Source organism: Carica papaya, chromosome 3 (genome assembly GCF_054855325.1).
Source record: "Carica papaya isolate Zhongbai chromosome 3, ASM5485532v1, whole genome shotgun sequence".
Lineage (NCBI taxonomy): Eukaryota > Viridiplantae > Streptophyta > Magnoliopsida > Brassicales > Caricaceae > Carica > Carica papaya.
In genome coordinates, this window is record NC_142311.1 from 33,471,713 (window position 1) to 33,491,079 (window position 19,367).

The window sequence follows — 19,367 nt, forward strand, 5'->3', positions numbered from 1 at the left end:
ATTTTGGATATGAATTTTAAATTGATTTATAAAATTAAATTAAATATATATTTTTTTTAAAAAAAAATTATAGATATGGTAAATTGTTGGTATATTAATGTGATTGAAATCTATAGATTTTTTGTTGGTTATATTTATATGAGATCATTTAATACAAATAACTTATCTAAACATAAAAGAACATATAAAAATACTTAATAGAATATATAATTACATTATCTATATTTTAAATTTATAAATGTACTTTATACTAAATATTGTATAATACTTTTTAGTAAATTTATACTCATAACTTAAGATTAGTGTATAAAAATCATCCTAAATATTAAGATTTAAGAATGAGAACAATTTATATATATATATAAAAAAAAAAAGAACTCTCAAAAGTCAGGAACTAAAATGGTAATTAGGGTAAGGGTAAGGGTAAGTTAGTTCTGCAAATTAGACATGGATGAAAACAGGTAAGTTATCACATACATTCAACTTTCAAGGGTTCTGAGAAAATTGCCCACCATACTACCAGGCTATATAAATTGCAAGAACATCACAATGAAAAACACTGTTGACCAATTTAAAGTTAAAACACAAATGGTGTATGATACTATGTCAATATGCAATTGTAGAGGGTGAAGATTTTAGCCTTTCCATGTTCATAAGTAATTTGAGAGGTCTCCTTGGTTCTCCAAGTCCCAAATAACCAACTTCCCATCTAATCCTGCCATGTTAAGGAAGCAAAAAGGTTATATCACATAAAAATTCCTAAAAGATTTACCGAAATCATGTGTTCCACATGAAGAAAAAGCAAACCAAAGAAATTCAGAAATAGAGTTTGTATGTTTTCCTTTGACTAACCTGATGTGCTAAAGCGCATTATCTTAGGGCTCCCTCCTCCCCTAAGAGGCAAAATACAACTACAGTTCCAGAGAACAATATGTTTGTTATTCAAACTATACAAAAATTTAGTACAGAAAGAGGTAACCAGAATTCTGCAAAAATGTGAAAGTTTTATTTATAAATTTATGTTTTTTATATCTGACAAGTGGATAAAAGAGTTAATCAACAAAATATTCTACACTTCTTGGCGGGATCCAAATGTTCCAAAACACTCGGCCACCTTTCCGTGTGAGCACATTATTCCTAAAAATTGCAGGACTAACTCAAAGAAATCAATATCTAGGGCATATAGAGCAACAGCAGCAGGAAAGCCTGACATTATGATTAGAAGGCTATAAAAAGAAAGGTTCAGAGACAAGTACTTTATGCAGTTGTCGTGAATGCCTCCGCGACCTCTTGAAGGTTCAGTTGCATCATTGCTCACTCCATACTTCGATTGACCATAAAATTTCCCAAACGCTTCAGAAAACTGAAATGAATGACAACACCACTCTGTGGTTACTAGGATTGCACCATTCTAGGGGACTGCACAAAACTTGAGCTATGATTTCTCATACCTGTGAACCGTACTTTGAGCCTGAAGAGGAGATTTTCCTTTCGCCAAGGAATCTAACAAAGCTCCTAGAAACCAAAACCATAAGAGTCTCCTCAATTCTAGTGCATTTGTTGTAGAAGTAAAGAAGGACATTGCCTAAAAGCCCAATAGTTCATTACTATAAAATTATACCCACCTTCTCCCAGAATTAAGACAGAATAGAAGGTTAACCTCATGTTAATGAGCCTGACATTTGCTTAAATGTCCAAACTAAAATTTTATTCATTCATGCAATAGGGTCCCTTATATCTATTTTCTGCAATTTAGGATCTCCTTAAGTACATGCGAGTGCCTGTTAATACTATGAAGATGGCATGCCACATGCCATAGCCGAGAGAGGAATATGTGATAATTTCTACTAGATTCTTCCTAATTATTGATGCATCATCTTTATATGAAAAAAAAAATTATTGATGCATCATCTTGAACAATATTTGTACTGGTACCAGCCTTGGAACAACACAATAACAAGCTAATACGTAGTGATAGCAGGCATTCTAGCCTGTACCTCCTGCATTCTAATACCACCACGCAACAGTTATTTTGCAAAAAGAAAAAAAAAAGGAAATGAACAGAATTTCTGCTAACCAACTTAACAATCAGAATTCACCCGCTCAATTTGCTCTTTTCCAGACACACGTTGAAAGTGGTGCATGCAATCCATGCATTAATGACTGTTGGTGTTCGAGACACCGGATGGTGGTCGAACTTGTGGCAGAGAAGCCACCATATGCCGCTGACTTGGATTCTGAGTGTAGATGTGTCAGGAAGAGACCCCGAACAGACGCCAATGAGAATTTCTCTCTCCTAGGGCTGCTCTGAAGAAATGTTCTAACGGGATTGTGTATTTATTTAAATATATATCTTTTCCTTCTACTAACTGAGAAAAGAACGGGAGTAGAGCAACAGAATAAGAGTAAAGTAAAATGATTCTTTTCCTTCGGCTATGGATGTTGTGGTTTGGAAGATATGCCATGTTCTCGAAGAATCATTTCTTGCCCTTTTTATTACTCTGGGATGTAACAAGTTTATTGGATGTCTCAAGAAAAAGGAACTTCTTGGAGTTTCTTTGGGTTTGGTAGATGGATACCTCAAAAGCTTATTTTTTGTTTGTTTTGCATAGAGATTAGCCAGCTATCATTTATTTAGTGTCATTGATTTCTCTTTTATTTTGTTTGTTTCTTTTTATTCTCGTTAGGAGGACAATAGTCCTCTTTTGTTTGTATTTCTTTTTCTCTTACAAGTAGTACATTTTTTTTTATTAAGAAAATAACCTGATCTTTTTTAGTAGAAGTAACCTGCAAGAAGAGAAGATCTCAGTTGTTTCGGAAATTGGGAAGAAACAAACATAGAAGTGAACAAACATAGAAGTTAATTGGACTTTTTTTTTTATTAAGGGAATTTGAGCATATGGATTCTTTTTTATTTTTCCTTCATGGTTAATAGTAGAGAGTTTGGTGGGGCCAAAAACGGTAGGATTTACTAACTCATTGCTCTTATATCACGCTAGAAGAAGAAACTGAAATTTTATTCTTGTCATTATGCTGATGGAATATCACTTGATATTTACAGGGATACCTAGGAATGAAAAGAATAACTAAACTGAACCTAACTATATAGGCTATCATGTCTATAAGAAAAGACATGGGAAACACCCTATTATCCTCTAGTGGACTATAAAGGAAATGTCATCTTCTCTAACCAAATCTATTGTAAGATTTTCGGTAAACCATCAATCATAATGTTTAACAGACATATGCAGGTACTTAATCAGAGATTCTATATAGCACACAATTTGATATATTAAGGATCCAACAGCACAACAAAAAATTGCTCTTAAATTATGCATTTAGGTAAACCTTGGGCCCTTTAGCATGCACTTAGCTGAAGCAATCTTACATACCATATTCCTGTTTCATCTGCAGCAAAAACCATTGGATTGCAGTCATATCCCACACCTATTACAACCCTTTCAGAAACAAATAAGACCTGAATCCACAATTACCAGACTAAGAATCAGTTCAGTAGGTGTTTCAAGGACAAAGGGAGTGAGTCCAGAAAATATTAACAAGAGTGGATGCTGACCCACATCACGAAGAGGCAAATCACGGAACGCAACATTTTGAGCCAGAGGAGAAGGACCAACATCATCAACAAAGTAAATCATAGAATTGTGACCTGACCAATATTATAAATGAAAAGTGTTTCAGTTAGCACCAAGAATTAATGTGAATAAATTTCCAACAAACTTCTCTTTAAAATGGAAATAAACAGTCATGATCAGCAGTTAAAGATATCTCTGACCTACATAAGCTAAGGTACGGCCACTTGGTGACCATTTTACACCAAATGCCCAGGAATACGAGAGATCAAGCTGAACAATTTGCTGAAATAAAATAAGCAAATGATTAGGCAATAGAGTGATGGAGACAAATTTAAATCAAACCAAAGGTATGTGAGGGTGTATGGTTTGTATATGTTTAATCAGTAAGCCGAAACCAGAGAAGAAGGAGAAATATTTAGTTTATTCATTTTAGAGATTGCATCTTGCTACCTATGCATACATGAATTTTAAAATAAGAAAATATTTATACATGGACACAAGAAATAATGTATACTATAAATTAAGGATTGCAATTAAATAGTTAATAAAAATATTCACAGAACAATGTTAGGGAGCAAATAGAGCAGATAACACTTCCCCTCAAGGTGTTGCATAGATGTCCCTCATGCCTCTCTTGCCAGTAAAAAATGAAATAACCTACTTTCAAGTCCTTTAGTTAAGATGTAAACTAACTTTTTTGAAGAGACAGGTGGAAGATATCGGGATTTTGGATAACAGAACTTCATTTTCTCCGATGAAATGTCGATCAAACTCAATGTGTTTTTGTTCTTTCATGCTGAACTGGATTGTGAAAAATACTTACTGCAATCTAGTTATCACTTTAATATTTGTCCCTTCCAAAATTGTCAATTCATGCATCAATTTCTGAAGCTATAGTAATTCAATAACACCATGAACTATCTGCTCTATTTACCTCTGGCCTGGACCTTCCTCCTACAGTAAGCTTTTTACTCCTACAAGTGACCAAGTTTCTACTTATAAATGTGCAATAGCCTTATATAGACCCTCTATCACAAGGAGATCCAACTCAATCTGCATCTGTAAAAACTTCTAGCTTTAGGCAACTTATCTGTGGGAGAGAGCCTTTTCCTGTATTTCAGAGTATGAACTACATGTGGTTCTCAAGTCAGACCAATAAGACACCAGAAAGGTCATCCTATCACAGAGAAGGATGGGAGATAAAAACAGTGTTTAAAGATCCTAGTATATTTCTCCAACCACAGTACCAACAATCTAGCAAAAAGAGCTCCTCTTGGGAGTGCAGTCCAACTTATTCTCTACATCTTTATCAGAACAAGTATTATCCATCAAGTTCATATGATAAAAGTATGTGTGCTATTCATGTGATCCAGCCCAAAGCAAAACTTAGCACCTATACCATTCCAGTAGAGCCAAATGCATAAAGGGGAAGGTAGAGATATCAAACCTCTCCAAATTTTGAATCTGTTGACGTGCCTGTTTTTGAGTCCCTGTTTCAGTTGGTAAAAGCAACACAAATGAGAGTGCACTTATGTTAGGAGCAAAAAGAATAAAGCTAAAGTATTAGGCGTACTTTGTATCAACTCCTTTGATAAAAGTAGAAAATACTCTGCATTTTCCGTCAGTGGATGTTGTTGCAAGAAGAATCTGTCGTAACAGTCACTTGGATAAATGAGTGGTTGAGCATTTGGGTGACTAATCATTCAATAAAGTCATTACTAAGTAAGATGTAATTGAACTACTAGCTATAAAACAAACCCAGTAGCCAATACAGATTAGGTTTTTATTTTTTTTAAAAAAAGAAAAGAGAATATGATTTTTTTCAAAGGATAGTCAGCTTGAATTATAAAGCCACGTACAGATATATCTGTTTGACGATTAAGAGAGAAAAAGCTAGAAATGATCTGTTTGCTGGATAAAATAATCAGATATACTAACATTATTAGGATGCCAAGCAACACTTGTGACAGAGGAATCATGTCTTTTCCTGATAAGTTTACTGACCCACCTGGAGAAAAATAGGGGCAAACAACATCAGCTGTACAGTGCAAACCAGTATAATATGATATTTCACACATTTCTGGGGAAGCTGGAAACTTGTATTCAGCATTATTTGGTTAAAAAGGATCAATTCTTTTTTCAATAAAAGAAGAAGTTTGTTCGAGAGAGGTAAAAGATATAGCTCTTCAATATTGGCAACAAGATATGGACCAAAATAATTTGAAGTCAAGTTACTTGCAACTCAATATTCGAGCTAAATAATCATAGATAACCCCATGCTCAATAGATGCCAACTCAAATATGCCCCAGTTGACTTTTAGATCTCACACAGCTAGGGGATAAAGAAGCATATGTCTAATGCTAAGCATGGTAGAGTTATCTGGATTAGGAGAAGAGTGTCATCGACATTATGTATATGATCTCCAAGGTTTATTTCTTTAATGTAATCATGAAAAGGATTAAGAACCAACTTCAAGATGCATCACAGCTAAATTTCCTATATTAATGGTGTCTTGAGCAAAATCATCAAATTGTATTCCTACAGGCTCAAACCACAGAAAAATTCAACTTAATCAAACCTTAGGTATGATCTATATTCTTCAATCCTAGCTCGTATCTGTATTTGAGAAGAACAACAGCATAAGTCCCTCATAAGGTTATCTTAATTGAGAGGGCTCAAATCAAATAACCCTAATTAGAAACACAGGACCAAGCTTATGGTCACACTATTATTCCATAAATAACAAAAATGAGAAACATATTGGGAAATGACGATTTTAATCAACAAAAAGCATATTGTAAAACAAGATGAAAAAGTTAAATGAGTGATTACCAGTTATTTTCTTGCTCATAATAGCAGATACAAACAGTCTTAGCACCACTTCCAACAGCAAACTTGTTTTCTGAGGGTTTGACCAAACAAGGTTAATTGCTAACAGAAAAAACGGAGAAACAATAACATAATTCATTCTAGTTATCTGCAATGGAAAAGGAGAATTAGAATATAACATCACAACCGTATTTCTGAAAAGTACTCACTTGAAACAAAACAAGATTATAACAAATTTCATAACAATTTTATGTGAAGACAGCCCTTTTTATCCAGACTAGATATCAGTAACACAAAGGCAATGCATGGAAAATTGTTCCATAGAACAAATACAACACTTTCTGTTGGTTCACCTATCTTATGATATGAATATGTCATTTCATGTGCATACTGCAGAAAAAGAGAGCTGTACCATGAACTTAAGTAAATACAATGTTGCAAGCTATGCTCTAACAATTGTTTTGAATTGACACACTTAAATATGTGCAAAGTAGATTCCTCTGTTAGGCAATGTACTCCTTCCTCCTATTCAATAGCACCAGCTCAGGGGATCTTATGCACTCTCTTTGATACACCTCCTGGGGCTAGTCAAGCTTCTAAACACCTCATAGGATTTTCCTCTACTAGAGCCTAGATGTCTTACTTCACATTTGACTGCAACCATTTTTATGATGAGCATCAACTTGAGGATGATCCTGTAGTTACTTATCAAAATCCAAGATCTTCATCTAGGCTAAACCTTTAGTTTATGACCAACTTGTTAGACACAATGGTAGAATACCTAAGCCTCTAGTAGAAATCAAGGTGGAATAATAGGTGATCTCCTAACCCTCCGAAATAATCAACATGATTTCTTTGCATCACCAAGAAAATCAAATGTGACTTCCCTAGTTTTGATGGAACATAAGATTCTAATATTTCATAGACTAGCTTGATATTATGGACTATTTTCATTGGTATAGATGAAATAGAGAGATATTATTTTGTTGGAATGAAACTCATTGGATCCACTCGTTAAATCTAGAGTGACTGGATGAACCTCCCATTAACTAATGGGTAATGAGGAAACAAAAATTGAAAGAACAATATCTCCTAGCTTACCCTTTTCTTTAAAATAAAAATAGTATTATATGAAAAAATCATTAAAGCTCCTCGTGGTTTTCCGTGGTTCTATTACCTCCCAATTTTTTCAAAGGTCCAAAATACAAAAGGGGTCATATAGACAAAAAAAAAAAAAGGTACAAAACAAATAGCTTTGACATTTCTTATCATTTTTTATGTCAACTTATTCATTTTCTCGTCCTATATTCTCTTTTAGAATATATCAAATACTTAACAATGTGTACAGAAAATAGCTTTGACATTCAGTTCAATCAACTCTTGGTTACAATTAATCATATTAATCTAGCAATTAGATATGACGTGCCCCATCAAGTCTCTGGAATCCAATCAACTCCTAGTCCTGATGGAAACATAAAAAGCATTAACAAGTTTCCACCTGATCCAGTTTTATCTTGATGAAGCTATTTTAGCAAACAATTCTCTTTATGGTCATGGCCTCACTATTAATTGTCTTCAATTGAGTATTGCATAAGAATATACTAGAACTTGGAAGTTCAGAGACTATAAAACTATTAGCAAGAATCCAAGTTGAGCTTAAAAGTCTAACTAACATCCTTTCTGTGAGAAGATAAACTTGAAGATTTTCTTAGCTATCAGCAGTAAGAGAAATATTGGCACCCACAGAAGCTGTTCATGCCCATTCAGATCATGCTGAGTAACTTGCTTTTTGCAAAGATTTTGTTTTGCCTCATGCTCTTATCGAAGTCCGTAGAATATAAAACAAATTAGGTTGATTTGTCCACCTAAAAGGTTGGGAATAAAAACCTAAACAACACATGTAGGATTTCTTATACATCACATCTAATGAGCCTTAGATTTAACACTTAAGAGTTTGATTGCATCACACAACCATAAAATTAAAAAACTCTCAAAATATTTTATTGAATAACTAAATATTGTCTCAAGAAGTGAACTTATAAGATATTTATAATGCTCCCTATGTAATTTTACAAAATAAGATTAAACTAAAAAATATTAAAAATAATAAGGCTAGAAATACTACTCTCAATAAAAGTAGGAAATAATATTGATATAAATAAGAAAATTGAATACTAAAAAGATTAAAAGTTTGAAGTTTTTTTTATACATAGATAAAGAGTGAATCTTGTATTAATATAGGCACCAAGGGGGTGCCGCTCATATACAAAATTTACAAATCAATCAATGTATCAACAAGGTCCGCCAAATCTTTCATAGAACAAGGATGACCTCATAACAAAAAAACTAAGAGTCTGGAACCATGTATTCTTAAGGAAATCAAATAAAATCTTAAAGAACTAAAACAAATATAGATTTCTAAAGAGTGTAATAGTGTTATATTTGATAAAATTATAATTTTCCAATATATTTAATCAATATATTGCCACTCCATCCTGCATCATCCTATACATGTTATCCGCATTGAACAAATTTCTCATGACGATTTAATTTTGCTTTGTTAGTTTAATGATCTTATGAAACTTACAATTTCGAATACACGTTCCATGCAGAATATCACAAGCTTCAATTTTTTAAAGATTTTGAGGAGCATCTCAAATCTAATGAACCCAATGTTTCATTATTAGAAAACTCTGAGGCAATAGTGTCCTTATTAGTCTAATTATTAACTATACATAAGGCATTAACTATAAATAATGAAAATGATTGGTCCAGTGAAAATTACTTTGCTAAAGTTTTGTTCCCTACTTATCTCTCTTGGTTCTTTTCTTTAGTTTTTTTTATGCCTAGCTCATCCCATTCTCTCTTTTTTTTGTTTGTTCTTTTTTATTTGATAGAAAAATATGTAGTATTCAAAAAGAAAGAAATTTACATTCAGTAAGAATAAGACATCTTTCTCAAACATTTAATAGAAGCTGAAGATATTACTATTTCTGCTATCTCCTTGTATTTCATTACCTCACCAATTTTCTCTATTCTTTCCAGTTCTGCTGCTGTCCTATTCTATAGTCGAATGAGCAAGTTGCAATGCTGTTTCTCGCTCTTCCCAAACAAACAAGAGATATAAGCATATAAAAAAAATTAATGTTTCAAATAATCTAACCATCACCCAAAAAACCTGGAAATTATAATAATTAGGAACCATCCTCCCAGAAGAAAAACATTAGGAAAAGCTAACTACAAAATATGAAGTTAACTATCACTTGGAAATGCTAAGCAATTACGCAAGAGACGGGTGAAAAACAATCAGTAAAGCAGAAATTAAGAGTTTTATTACCTTTGGGACTCCACTGAACACAAAGTGCAGCACGATTTAGCCGAAGTATCACCAGCGTTGGCACCCATTCTGGTCCTTCTAGATTCCAGACATATCTTGAAAGAAATTTATCAACTTAGTTTAGGAAGAAAAAAAAAAGAAAGAAAGAAAGAAAGAACAAGCGGATTACAAGAAGCTGATATTTTTGTGTAAGTCTGAGTTTGTGACACAGGACAAATTAGGGATAACCAGGTGTTGAAAGTAGAGACCATGCTTAGGGTACTTTAAGCATCATACCTAAGCTTTGAATGCATGGACAATCATCCAAAACAAGTCTGAAGCAAAACTCTTGTTATGGGTCCAATCATTATGGAGAGAGAGAGGGTGAAGAGAGTAGCGGTTGGGAAGAATAAAGTAGAGATTTCACATCTACAGTTAGTTGATGACATATTCCTATTCTTGCAACATGATGAAAGGTCAATTAGGAATTTAATGACTCTTATTCAAGTATTTGAGCAAACCTCAGGATTGAAAATTAACTTGGGGAAAAGTGGCCTCATAGGTATTAATGTGCATAATGAAACTATATTGAGACTAGGGGAGTCGATGGGATGCATAGAACATATTGGCTCTTGATATATTTGGGAGTTTGTTATGGATGCAAATATTAAAGGTACAACAAGAATAGGATATTAATGTTCAACTAAATATGAAATCCTAATTAGTATTAAATTACTAAATAATATACATATTTTCCATTAATATTTGATTCCTAAATAGTGTAGGATTTTCAATATTTTAGTAAAATATTTCTAATTAGATTTAAATTTCAAATAAAATTAACATTTCTAAATAAGAATTATAATCTCTATATAAAGGAGAATGCTTACTATTAATAAAATAAGTCAGAATATTATTTTAAAGTACGAGATTGAAGCTCTCTCTAACGAGATCCAATGTAGCAGCTCCCTTTGATTAGTTGTAATATATTTTTATAAGATAAATCGCTCAAGAAATCGCAACAAGGAGAAGAAGCAGATTATGGAACTAGAAATTTCAGATAACCGCCCAGTGACAAGATCCTGGTCTTGGAAGCATAACAAAGTCCCAATCGGGAGCAATCCAAGAAGCAAATCCTTTGGAGGTGCTGAAGAATAAGGTAGCCAAGAGGCTGGAGAGTTAAAGAGGGAGACATTTTTTCTCTAGAAGGTAGGGTTACTTTGACCTAGTCATGCCTATCTACTATACCACTTTATTTCTTTTCCTTACCCAGGATCCCTGCAAGGGTTGCTGAGAGATTAGAGGGATACATGAGGAGATTTCCAGGAGCATGAGTGAGGGAGGGAGACCAGATCATTTAGTTAGTTGCAATTTGTGTTGTCAATCCAACAATTTGGGGGATGAGAATTGAGAATCTTAAATCTAAGAACTATCTTTACTAGCTAAATGACTTCAGTACTTCCCACGAGAACCAAAATCTTTATGGCAAAGAATGATTAACATGGGAGTAGGTGTGAATGAAATGTCATGAGAAGAAGACACATATCCACCATAGACCCTTGGAAAGCCATCTCCCAAGCCCTTAAATTCTTCCTTCTTAACATGATTCCATGTTGGAGATGGTTCTAGAGTGAGGTTTTGGGAAGACACCTGGGTGGGAGACTAACCTTTAACCAAAAATTTTCCTAGTTGTTTAACCTATCATCTAGACATAATACCCCAATCTGAGTTCATTTTCAACAGTGCGGGGAGTGTCCACCTCGAATTTCCATTTCACCCATAACCTGTCAAAACAGATTCACCTTTCTTCTCAGCCTGATACCAGAATTTAGTCGTTGGACCCATTGGGGTTATATGCTTGCAAGTCTTTCTTTGATTATCTCATTAAAAGCCACACCTTTAACCAACTTCAAATTGCCAAAGTATTTTGGAGAACATCAGCTTTGTCAAACGTGAAGGTGTTTACATGGACAATTATGCATTAAAGGTTCAAGACTAACAAGATGCTAGAAGTTAGTTTTCCTCACCGCATGTATCTCTAGATATTTGCATTATAAGCTACAGAGGGGGAGAAACACATTCCTATTAGTTTTCCAGTTCAAGGCAGCTTAGACAATTTGGACAAAAATGTTTAATCTCTTCGGTATGAAGTGGGTTACTTGTCCTAAAGAGGGGAGCTTCTAGGTGTATGCATCAAGAGGGATAGGGTGAGAAACGAAGCAAGACTACCGTGGTCAAAGGGCAAATCTCAGGTCTATCAGAAGGAGAATTTTGTGTCTGATCAACTTGGGAGAGACATTTACCTTGTGCAATGCAAAGAAATAGTGCAGGTCAACTAAGAGAGAGACAAAGAGGAATGCTATTGTTGATGAACAAAGAGAGACTAAAAGTGTATTTGGTTTGCGGAATATGGTTGAATAAGGCATGAATATAATTACTAGCACATAACTAGAAGTTACTCCATTCTAGTCGGTTTAGAATTGTGATTCCTAATGATGTCGTAATAGGGTTCCCTATCAAGGGGGTGTGAAAAATGACCAAGAGATGGCTTGAAGACTTGTGTAGTATTTTGCCGTTGTCTTCTTATATATATGTTAACTTTATCCTTCTGACAATTAACATGCTCTTCTCTACAGCTCTGCAATAATCCTTCTCAAAACATACACTTCTCTTAACAACAATCTACACAAGAATGTGCAATTCTAAACAAAGATTTATACGAAGAGACAGAGTAAGAGGCTAAAATCTGGTGACGAAGCATGATGGAAACACTTGATTCTGGTTTGCAGGCACATCAACACTAACTGTAGATAGTGTGCAAGCAGTGATTGATGATGGATTTGGTACAAAAAGCAGCCATTGGGTGTCTTTATACAAGATGCTGCCTCTGGAGCGCTATGCTTGTCAGTGGTTGGGGCTAAAATGAGTAAGATAAAGATTTTTAAGGATGATGATGATATTTAGATAAAGCACCAAGGAAAATGAAGTATTTGAAAATGATGAATGGTTTTCAAGATGATAAAAATATTCTTTTAATTTTTGTTAATATTCATTTTTTACAATTAGTAAATTAATCTATTACTATAATTAGTAAACTATAATTTTCAAATTGTAATACGTGTTAGTTTAAAATAAATGTATAATATATATGGAATCATATAATAAACATGACATTTCAGTCATTTAGACTTGTTCCACATTTATTACAATTTACCAAACAATATAATAATTATTCTTATGTACGAACCAAATAAACACTATCCCATTCTCACCTAATGCTATTCTACTCCAGCTTTATTACATTCAAGAAACCAAACATGTCGTAAGACAATGATCAAGAAGGTTAGAGAAATGAAAGGTCAATAGTAGGGCTTACCATTTTTAATTTTAAATTTAATTTATTAAGTTTTTAATGGGAGGGATTGGGTTCATGCAATGGTTGAATTATGAATTGGATTGGCATTTATTATAACATTAGGGGTAGCTGGGTGAATAAAAAGTTGTAGAAATGAGTGTAGTAAGAGTTTTCCTTTTTAATAAACTGTCCCCCGTGGCAAGACCAAGACAAAACAGTATTTGTAGGCTCTTCAAATTTCTGGACACAAGACTGACTGAATAGTCCGGACTGGTTTTTACAATTCATACCAGTACAATTTTCTTGTATGGACCTAATTATAAACACCTCTACTCGTAGTAATACACCAAATACAAGAAGATCACTGAAAATATAAGATAAGAACTGCATATCTAAATTGGAAGAAATACAAGCCCTAATATATATATATATATAATCTCTGTATTAAACCTCAATGCATTAGTTTGTGTGTGCCATTCAGGAATGTTAATAATAAGCAAATTGTAGCTAAATCTCTTTTCTGTGCAAGTATTTCCAACCAAATAGACACTCACGAATTCCGATCATGAGAAACAGTGACAATTCTGTTTGAATTTGCACTCCAATCTATCCCGGAAACAATTTGGTCATGCTGCAACAAGTGAATGGAAGAAGTAAGAAAATTTGATATGAAAGTACCATATCATCAATGTATAGATTTACTTTAAATAGCTATCCACACTATCAATCTGGACAAATTTTCTAGGAGTGAAACTTCGATTTCTAATAGACTAGTACTGAAGTCCTTTCAACTTCTAAACTCAACGTCCCAATTTTCATTAATAAATTACAGAACAAATCATGCAATAATGGGAGATTAAAGGATCATTCTTTTCCTGGAAAAAATTTTGGCAGGTTGTCATGTACCATATTCTTGTTAGTGCATCACCGATAGAGTATTGAGCACAACAAAGATGTCAATTATGAATTACCACCATTAACAATAGTTAATGGTATATTTCATTGAATATCACAATCCTATATATGCAGATTTTATAGAATAAAAAACGAAATAAACAATTAATTATATATAGTGTTTCTTACACCGATACTATTTAACCTAATTTACATAAAATACCGACTCGTTAACACTTTCCCTCAATTTGGAAAATAGATATTGTCTATCCTCAACTTGCCAATGATAGTCTGGAATGTCGGACTGCTCAAGCATTTAATTAACACATCTGCCAACTATGAATTAAGCATGTATGGAATACATATTAGGCCACTGTCATGTTTCTCCTTGATAAAGTATTTTTCGACTTTGACATGCTTAGTCCGGTTATATTGTACCAGATTGTGTATAACGCTTATGGCTAACTCATTATCACAGTACAAATGCATAGGACTCTTCCACTTGATTCTCAGATCTTCTAAAATCCTTCTTATCCATTATAGTTCACATATCTCTTGAATCATCACTCGAAATTCTGATATTGCACTTGATCTAGCAAATATATTTTGTTTCTTACTCTTCAAGTAACTAGATTGTCCCCCAAGAAAGGTATAGTAACTTATGGTAGTCTACCACCAGCTCTACATAATCTGTACTTGTATAATCTTCTAGAAGCAACCTATCACTCTTCTTTGACAAGATTCATTTCTCAAATAACCTTTTTAGGTAATGCAACATTCTATAGGTTGACTATAAGTGTACTTCTATATGATTGTGTATGAACTATCTTATAACACTTACTGCATAGGAGATATCTGATCTTATGCGAGGCAGGCATATTAGTCTCTCGACCAATCTTCGGTACATCTCATTTCTATTAGTATATCTTCTTCTACCACTTCTAATTTATGATTGGGATCAATACAAGTACTAACTGGTTTACATCCTAGTTTGTTAGTATCTTTTAACAAATCATGAATGTATTTCTACTAAGAGATGAAAATATCGAATTTTGAGTGACCAACTTCAATTCAAGGGAATACTTCAACATAACTAATTTTTTTATTTCAAATTCTCTTGTCAAACATTGCTTTGGCATCGATTTTTTTTTATCATCATCTCATGTTACAATAATGTCATCAATATATACTAGGAGAGCAGTAACTCTTCCTATCTCTGGGTGCTTGATAAACAGAACGTGATCTCCCTAAGTCTACTTATATCCTAGGCTTATAATCATCCTTTCGAATCTACCAAACCATGTTTTTGGCGCTTACTTGAATCTGTAGAGTATCTTCTTCGATTGCACACACTTATTTTGTCCTGTTTTTTTTTTTTTTTTTTGGCAAAGTCTGGTGGAATCTCCATGTAAATTTCTTCTTCCAAGCCTCCACGTAAGAAGGCATTTTTTGTATCGAATTGTTGCAATTGCCAATTAAAGTGGGTCGTTAAGGACAACAAGATCCGCAATGTGTTCATCTTGGTTACTGGTACAAATGATTCCTAGTAGTCTATTCCATAAATCTATTTATAGTCATTTGCTATCAGTCTCGCTTTACACTTCTCAATTGTCTCATATATCTTGCATTTGATTGTGAACATCCAGTTGCATCTTACAGGTTTTCTCCTTTGGGTAGTGTCAGAAGCCTTAGACATGGTTTCTGAACTAAGAATTGAGCCTTTCATAGGCTTGGATATTAAAGATAATTGGTGTTTGCAACGGACATCATACAACCATTTTGGTGGCAGCAGTGGCCGCGAGATCTGTTGTAACGGTTAGGGTTGATTCAACTCTAACCCTAATTCGTTCAAGCAAATTTACCTTTTTGCCCTTTGTAGGTGAAATTCCTTTTCTACCCCGTAGTAAACAGCTTTCTGACAGGTAGCTCCACTACTTTCCATATCTAGTTCTTCTCCAATGCCTACATTTTCACATTTTACAGTATTTTTTTATTTTTCATAAGATAATGTTTTAGATACAGTGTTAGGAAGAAACACAGTATTCATACTTGTAAGGAAATTTTATGGGACTGTGAGCACTTACTAAAAGACACAAATTATGAAACAAGATAAAGAGGACGTTTAGTACATTCCCTAATACTTTTACAGAGTAGTAAGTATATTATTATCACACAGTATAGGTTTTTTGCGACTTACATCAGTTCCAAAATGAAAGTCAAATGATTGGACTAGCTTAGATTCAAAACTCGGATTCTTCCTCCTCATACAGGTTTTTCAAGACGTAATTCATTGCCAAAATCAAAGTCGGATGCTTGGACCAGTTTAGGCTCAGAACTTGGATTCTTTCTCCTCGTATACACCTCAAAACTAGTGTTAGGTATGGTCTCTTGAATGAGTGAATTTTCTCGTGGGTTATGAGGACTTGCCTGTGGTTATGGTGTTGGAGTGTGTCGCAAAGGTGATAGATAAAATCAGTCAAGAAGTCTATGTCTTTATCATCAAATATAGGCTTCCCATAAAAATAAGGTTGGATGAAATATGATTCTTTTCCAAGAAATATGATATCCGCGGACATATAAAATTTGTGTGTGAGCGAATGGTGACATTTGTACATCTTTTGAGATGAAGAGTATCCCACAAGCACATATTTCAGGACATGTGGGTCAAGTTTCCCTATTTAATGGAAATTAGTATGAACAAAAGCGAGACATCCAAATATTCGAGGGACCAGATAGTTTATGACACTTACTTCTGGATAAAACTAAAAAAGTGCTTTTAGAGGACTTTTGGAATCTAAAACGTTGGAGCGAAAATGGTTAATAACATAGATAGTTGAAAGTACTATTTCGCTATGATATTGTTTTGGGATGTGATTTTGGAAGAGAAAGCTTTAGTGGTGGCTAGAAGGTCACTATTATTACGTTCTCCTAATCCGTCTTATTGTGGAGTGTGGATGCAAGATAATTCATGAAGAATCTCTTCTTAATGAAAGAATGATGAAAGTATATGATTAATAAAATCTTTCGCATGGTTGATGCAGAATCTTTTTATGCGGGTATGAACTCACAAGGGCCATACTTTCTCCTTCAATAACAATGTCAAATGACTTTCTCTTAGTCACTAGGAGGTTCCTAGGAGAGAGGAAAGGCATGGTTATTAAGAAACAATGTTGGAGACATCTCATGAACTAAAACAGGAGAGAAATAGAGAGTATTGTCAGCTTATTAAGATGCCTAATTAACTTCTTTTAATCATCTATTTATATATGTCAGAAAAATTGAGATGATTGTGCCATCTATGCAGAAAACCTTTCTCAAGTTAGGAAGTAGAACACCCATGCATTTTGGTGATTTCATTAAACACAGGACAGCAATCAGAAGTTGATTAAAGCATCAGAATATCAATCATGTACTTAAAATTCCCAAAAAAAAAAGTCTCAATAGTAAGTTCAATATAATATCTTACAGTTAAAGAGTCAATTAATATCCTCTCTTCAGCAAAAGTTTATTAACAATGTACCTTCTGGAGGATATGCACCTTCTCCCACTTGTCTTGTGATGATCTATATATGTGAACTTCATTATTATTTGGACAGAATGCAACCACTAGAAAGAAACAAATATGTAATTAGAACACTATAGAGAAACCACGAAAGCTATACTATGTGGTATGTAAAATACGCCTAAACAATCAATAACTTAATCGCCATGTCGGTCATTCAATGAAGCATACAAAATTTATGTAAATCTGAAGAATAAAAGTAACCCTCATCAACTAATACAGAAGCCCATTTCAGGCATAACTAATAAGTTTCTAAAACATTTGGCACCAAGGACAAAAAAAATGGAGAAAGCATAGTATATCATATTAGATCGATCAATTCAACTTAAGATGACATAAGGGACAGAATCATTTAGTTTTTGAAAGCTTAAGGGTGTGAAAGAAACCATGGCAGCTTTGACGAATAGGGTAAAACCCATAAGACAATCTATCCCCTGCTTTTGGCTGCTAATAACTAATAGAGAAACTAGCGGACTATAGAGTCATTCTTCAGAGAGTCTTCTGAAATACTAAAGACCATCACAGGGTTATTTACTCCAATTTCAGTCATTTATTGGTGTAGAAAGACAATCCCCAAAGCCCAAATAATGGAATTTGCTTTCAAGGCAGAAGGAAAGCTTTAGGTACATCTACTACTAGTAATGAGAAGATACAACATTCCTTGCAATCTCCCTCAACTTGTCCTTAAACAAGATCAATAAACCTGACTTGTAAACATTAGTTGAAAAGATCAATCAACTCAAAAAGAAGATTTAGCGTTTATCAATTCTGTGAAGCAAGTATGTTGTGATGGTCTTGGGGACCTTATTGATACGTTGTTAGAAATGTAAATAATTTTATATACAAGCTGCACTTTCTTGATGCCATTTCAATATACTTTTTACTTTCAAAAAATCCTATAAAGTAAGTGTAAAAGAAAACGAAAAAATACCTATTACCTCCCGGGGTAGCCAAAATATACTTTGTATAGGAAGATAAATTGCCTTTCAAGAAAACAAAAAAGGAAGATAACAAAAATCTTCATATAAGATTATCACATCTCTTCTAGATCAATGTAATACCCTTCTTTAACATCCTCAGGTTACATAAACTTAAGCCAGTTACACTCTTGAAGTTCAAGCACCCGCAGAATTACACGTTTGAAGTTATAGTTTTATCCATTTCTCGAACCCACCGCCAATTATCTAACGGTTCCACTAATTAAACACCAAAATGATTCATATCGAGTTCCTTGGTATATTTGACCTCATATGCATCGAAACGAATCAGCAAAAAAGAACTTATTAAACGTTTTCGGAAACCAAAGGAAAAATGACATATGAACCAAAAGATAAAAGATAACCGATATTTTGAAACAAAAAAGGGAAAACAATCAAACAATCATACAAGTTCAATCATGGACCGGCCAAGATCAGATTTGCAGCAGAGAAGAAACCAGTTGGAGATTATCTTCAATCTCCCTGCTCATTTTACTCCAATTTCCAACTAAACAAACAGAAAACCAGAAAAAAAAAGATCTATAATGAAGGGAAAGGTACTTGTGTTATCAGGACTCCAGGCATGGCAAGTGATGCACTCAGCAAACTGGTGAACGGAGACCGCTGCCATTTCCGCTTTCCGGCAGAGAATACGAAACTAGATTCTTACGATCGTCTCTAAATTTCAGAGGGATGAACCAGAAATTTTTGAGTAGATTGCATGGAAATAAAGAACTGAACCTGTGACGAGATCCAAAAGGAAATTTTGAGGGGAGTGTACTCCTGACCCGAACCCGTCTGTAACCGGGTCATGTGTCAATTAAGCAACGAATTCTTTTT

General features: G+C 33.9%; 1 protein-coding gene across 2 annotated transcripts; it reads right to left on the reverse strand.

The window, feature by feature from the left end:
* Window positions 1-448: 448 nt before the first annotated feature.
* Window positions 449-19,277, reverse strand: LOC110815010 (actin-related protein 2/3 complex subunit 1B-like). Of its 2 annotated transcripts, none has more exons than XR_015818064.1 (15): window positions 19,089-19,277; window positions 17,509-17,594; window positions 13,649-13,725; window positions 9,761-9,855; window positions 6,427-6,496; window positions 5,532-5,601; window positions 5,167-5,240; window positions 5,041-5,083; window positions 3,794-3,875; window positions 3,495-3,667; window positions 3,393-3,408; window positions 1,452-1,515; window positions 1,257-1,363; window positions 853-911; window positions 449-715 (listed from the first exon to the last, which is right to left on the reverse strand). XR_015818064.1 is itself a non-coding variant. In XM_088216665.1 (15 exons), the coding sequence occupies exons 1-15, from the start codon at window positions 19,156-19,158 to the stop codon at window positions 651-653; spliced, it is 1,137 nt and encodes a 378-aa protein (XP_088072791.1). In that variant the 5' UTR covers window positions 19,159-19,275; the 3' UTR covers window positions 449-650. The 2 variants fall into 2 exon arrangements, 1 of the variants encoding a protein (XP_088072791.1); XM_088216665.1 differs by having other exon boundaries at window positions 3,393-3,478; window positions 3,579-3,667; window positions 19,089-19,275.
* Window positions 19,278-19,367: the final 90 nt, after the last annotated feature.

What these genes read in the sequence shown, in the direction of transcription:
- LOC110815010 (XM_088216665.1), bottom strand. Translation starts at nt 19,158, where the DNA reads ATGGCAGCGGTCTCCGTTCACCAGTTTGCTGAGTGCATCACTTGCCAT. An exon ending in CCGTACCTTAGCTTATGTAG is followed by an intron (nt 3,668 to 3,793) that starts GTCAGAGATATC and finishes AATATTGGTCAG; the next exon opens with GTCACAATTCTATGATTTAC. An exon ending in AATGCGCTTTAGCACATCAG is followed by an intron (nt 716 to 852) that starts GTTAGTCAAAGG and finishes TTAACATGGCAG; the next exon opens with GATTAGATGGGAAGTTGGTT.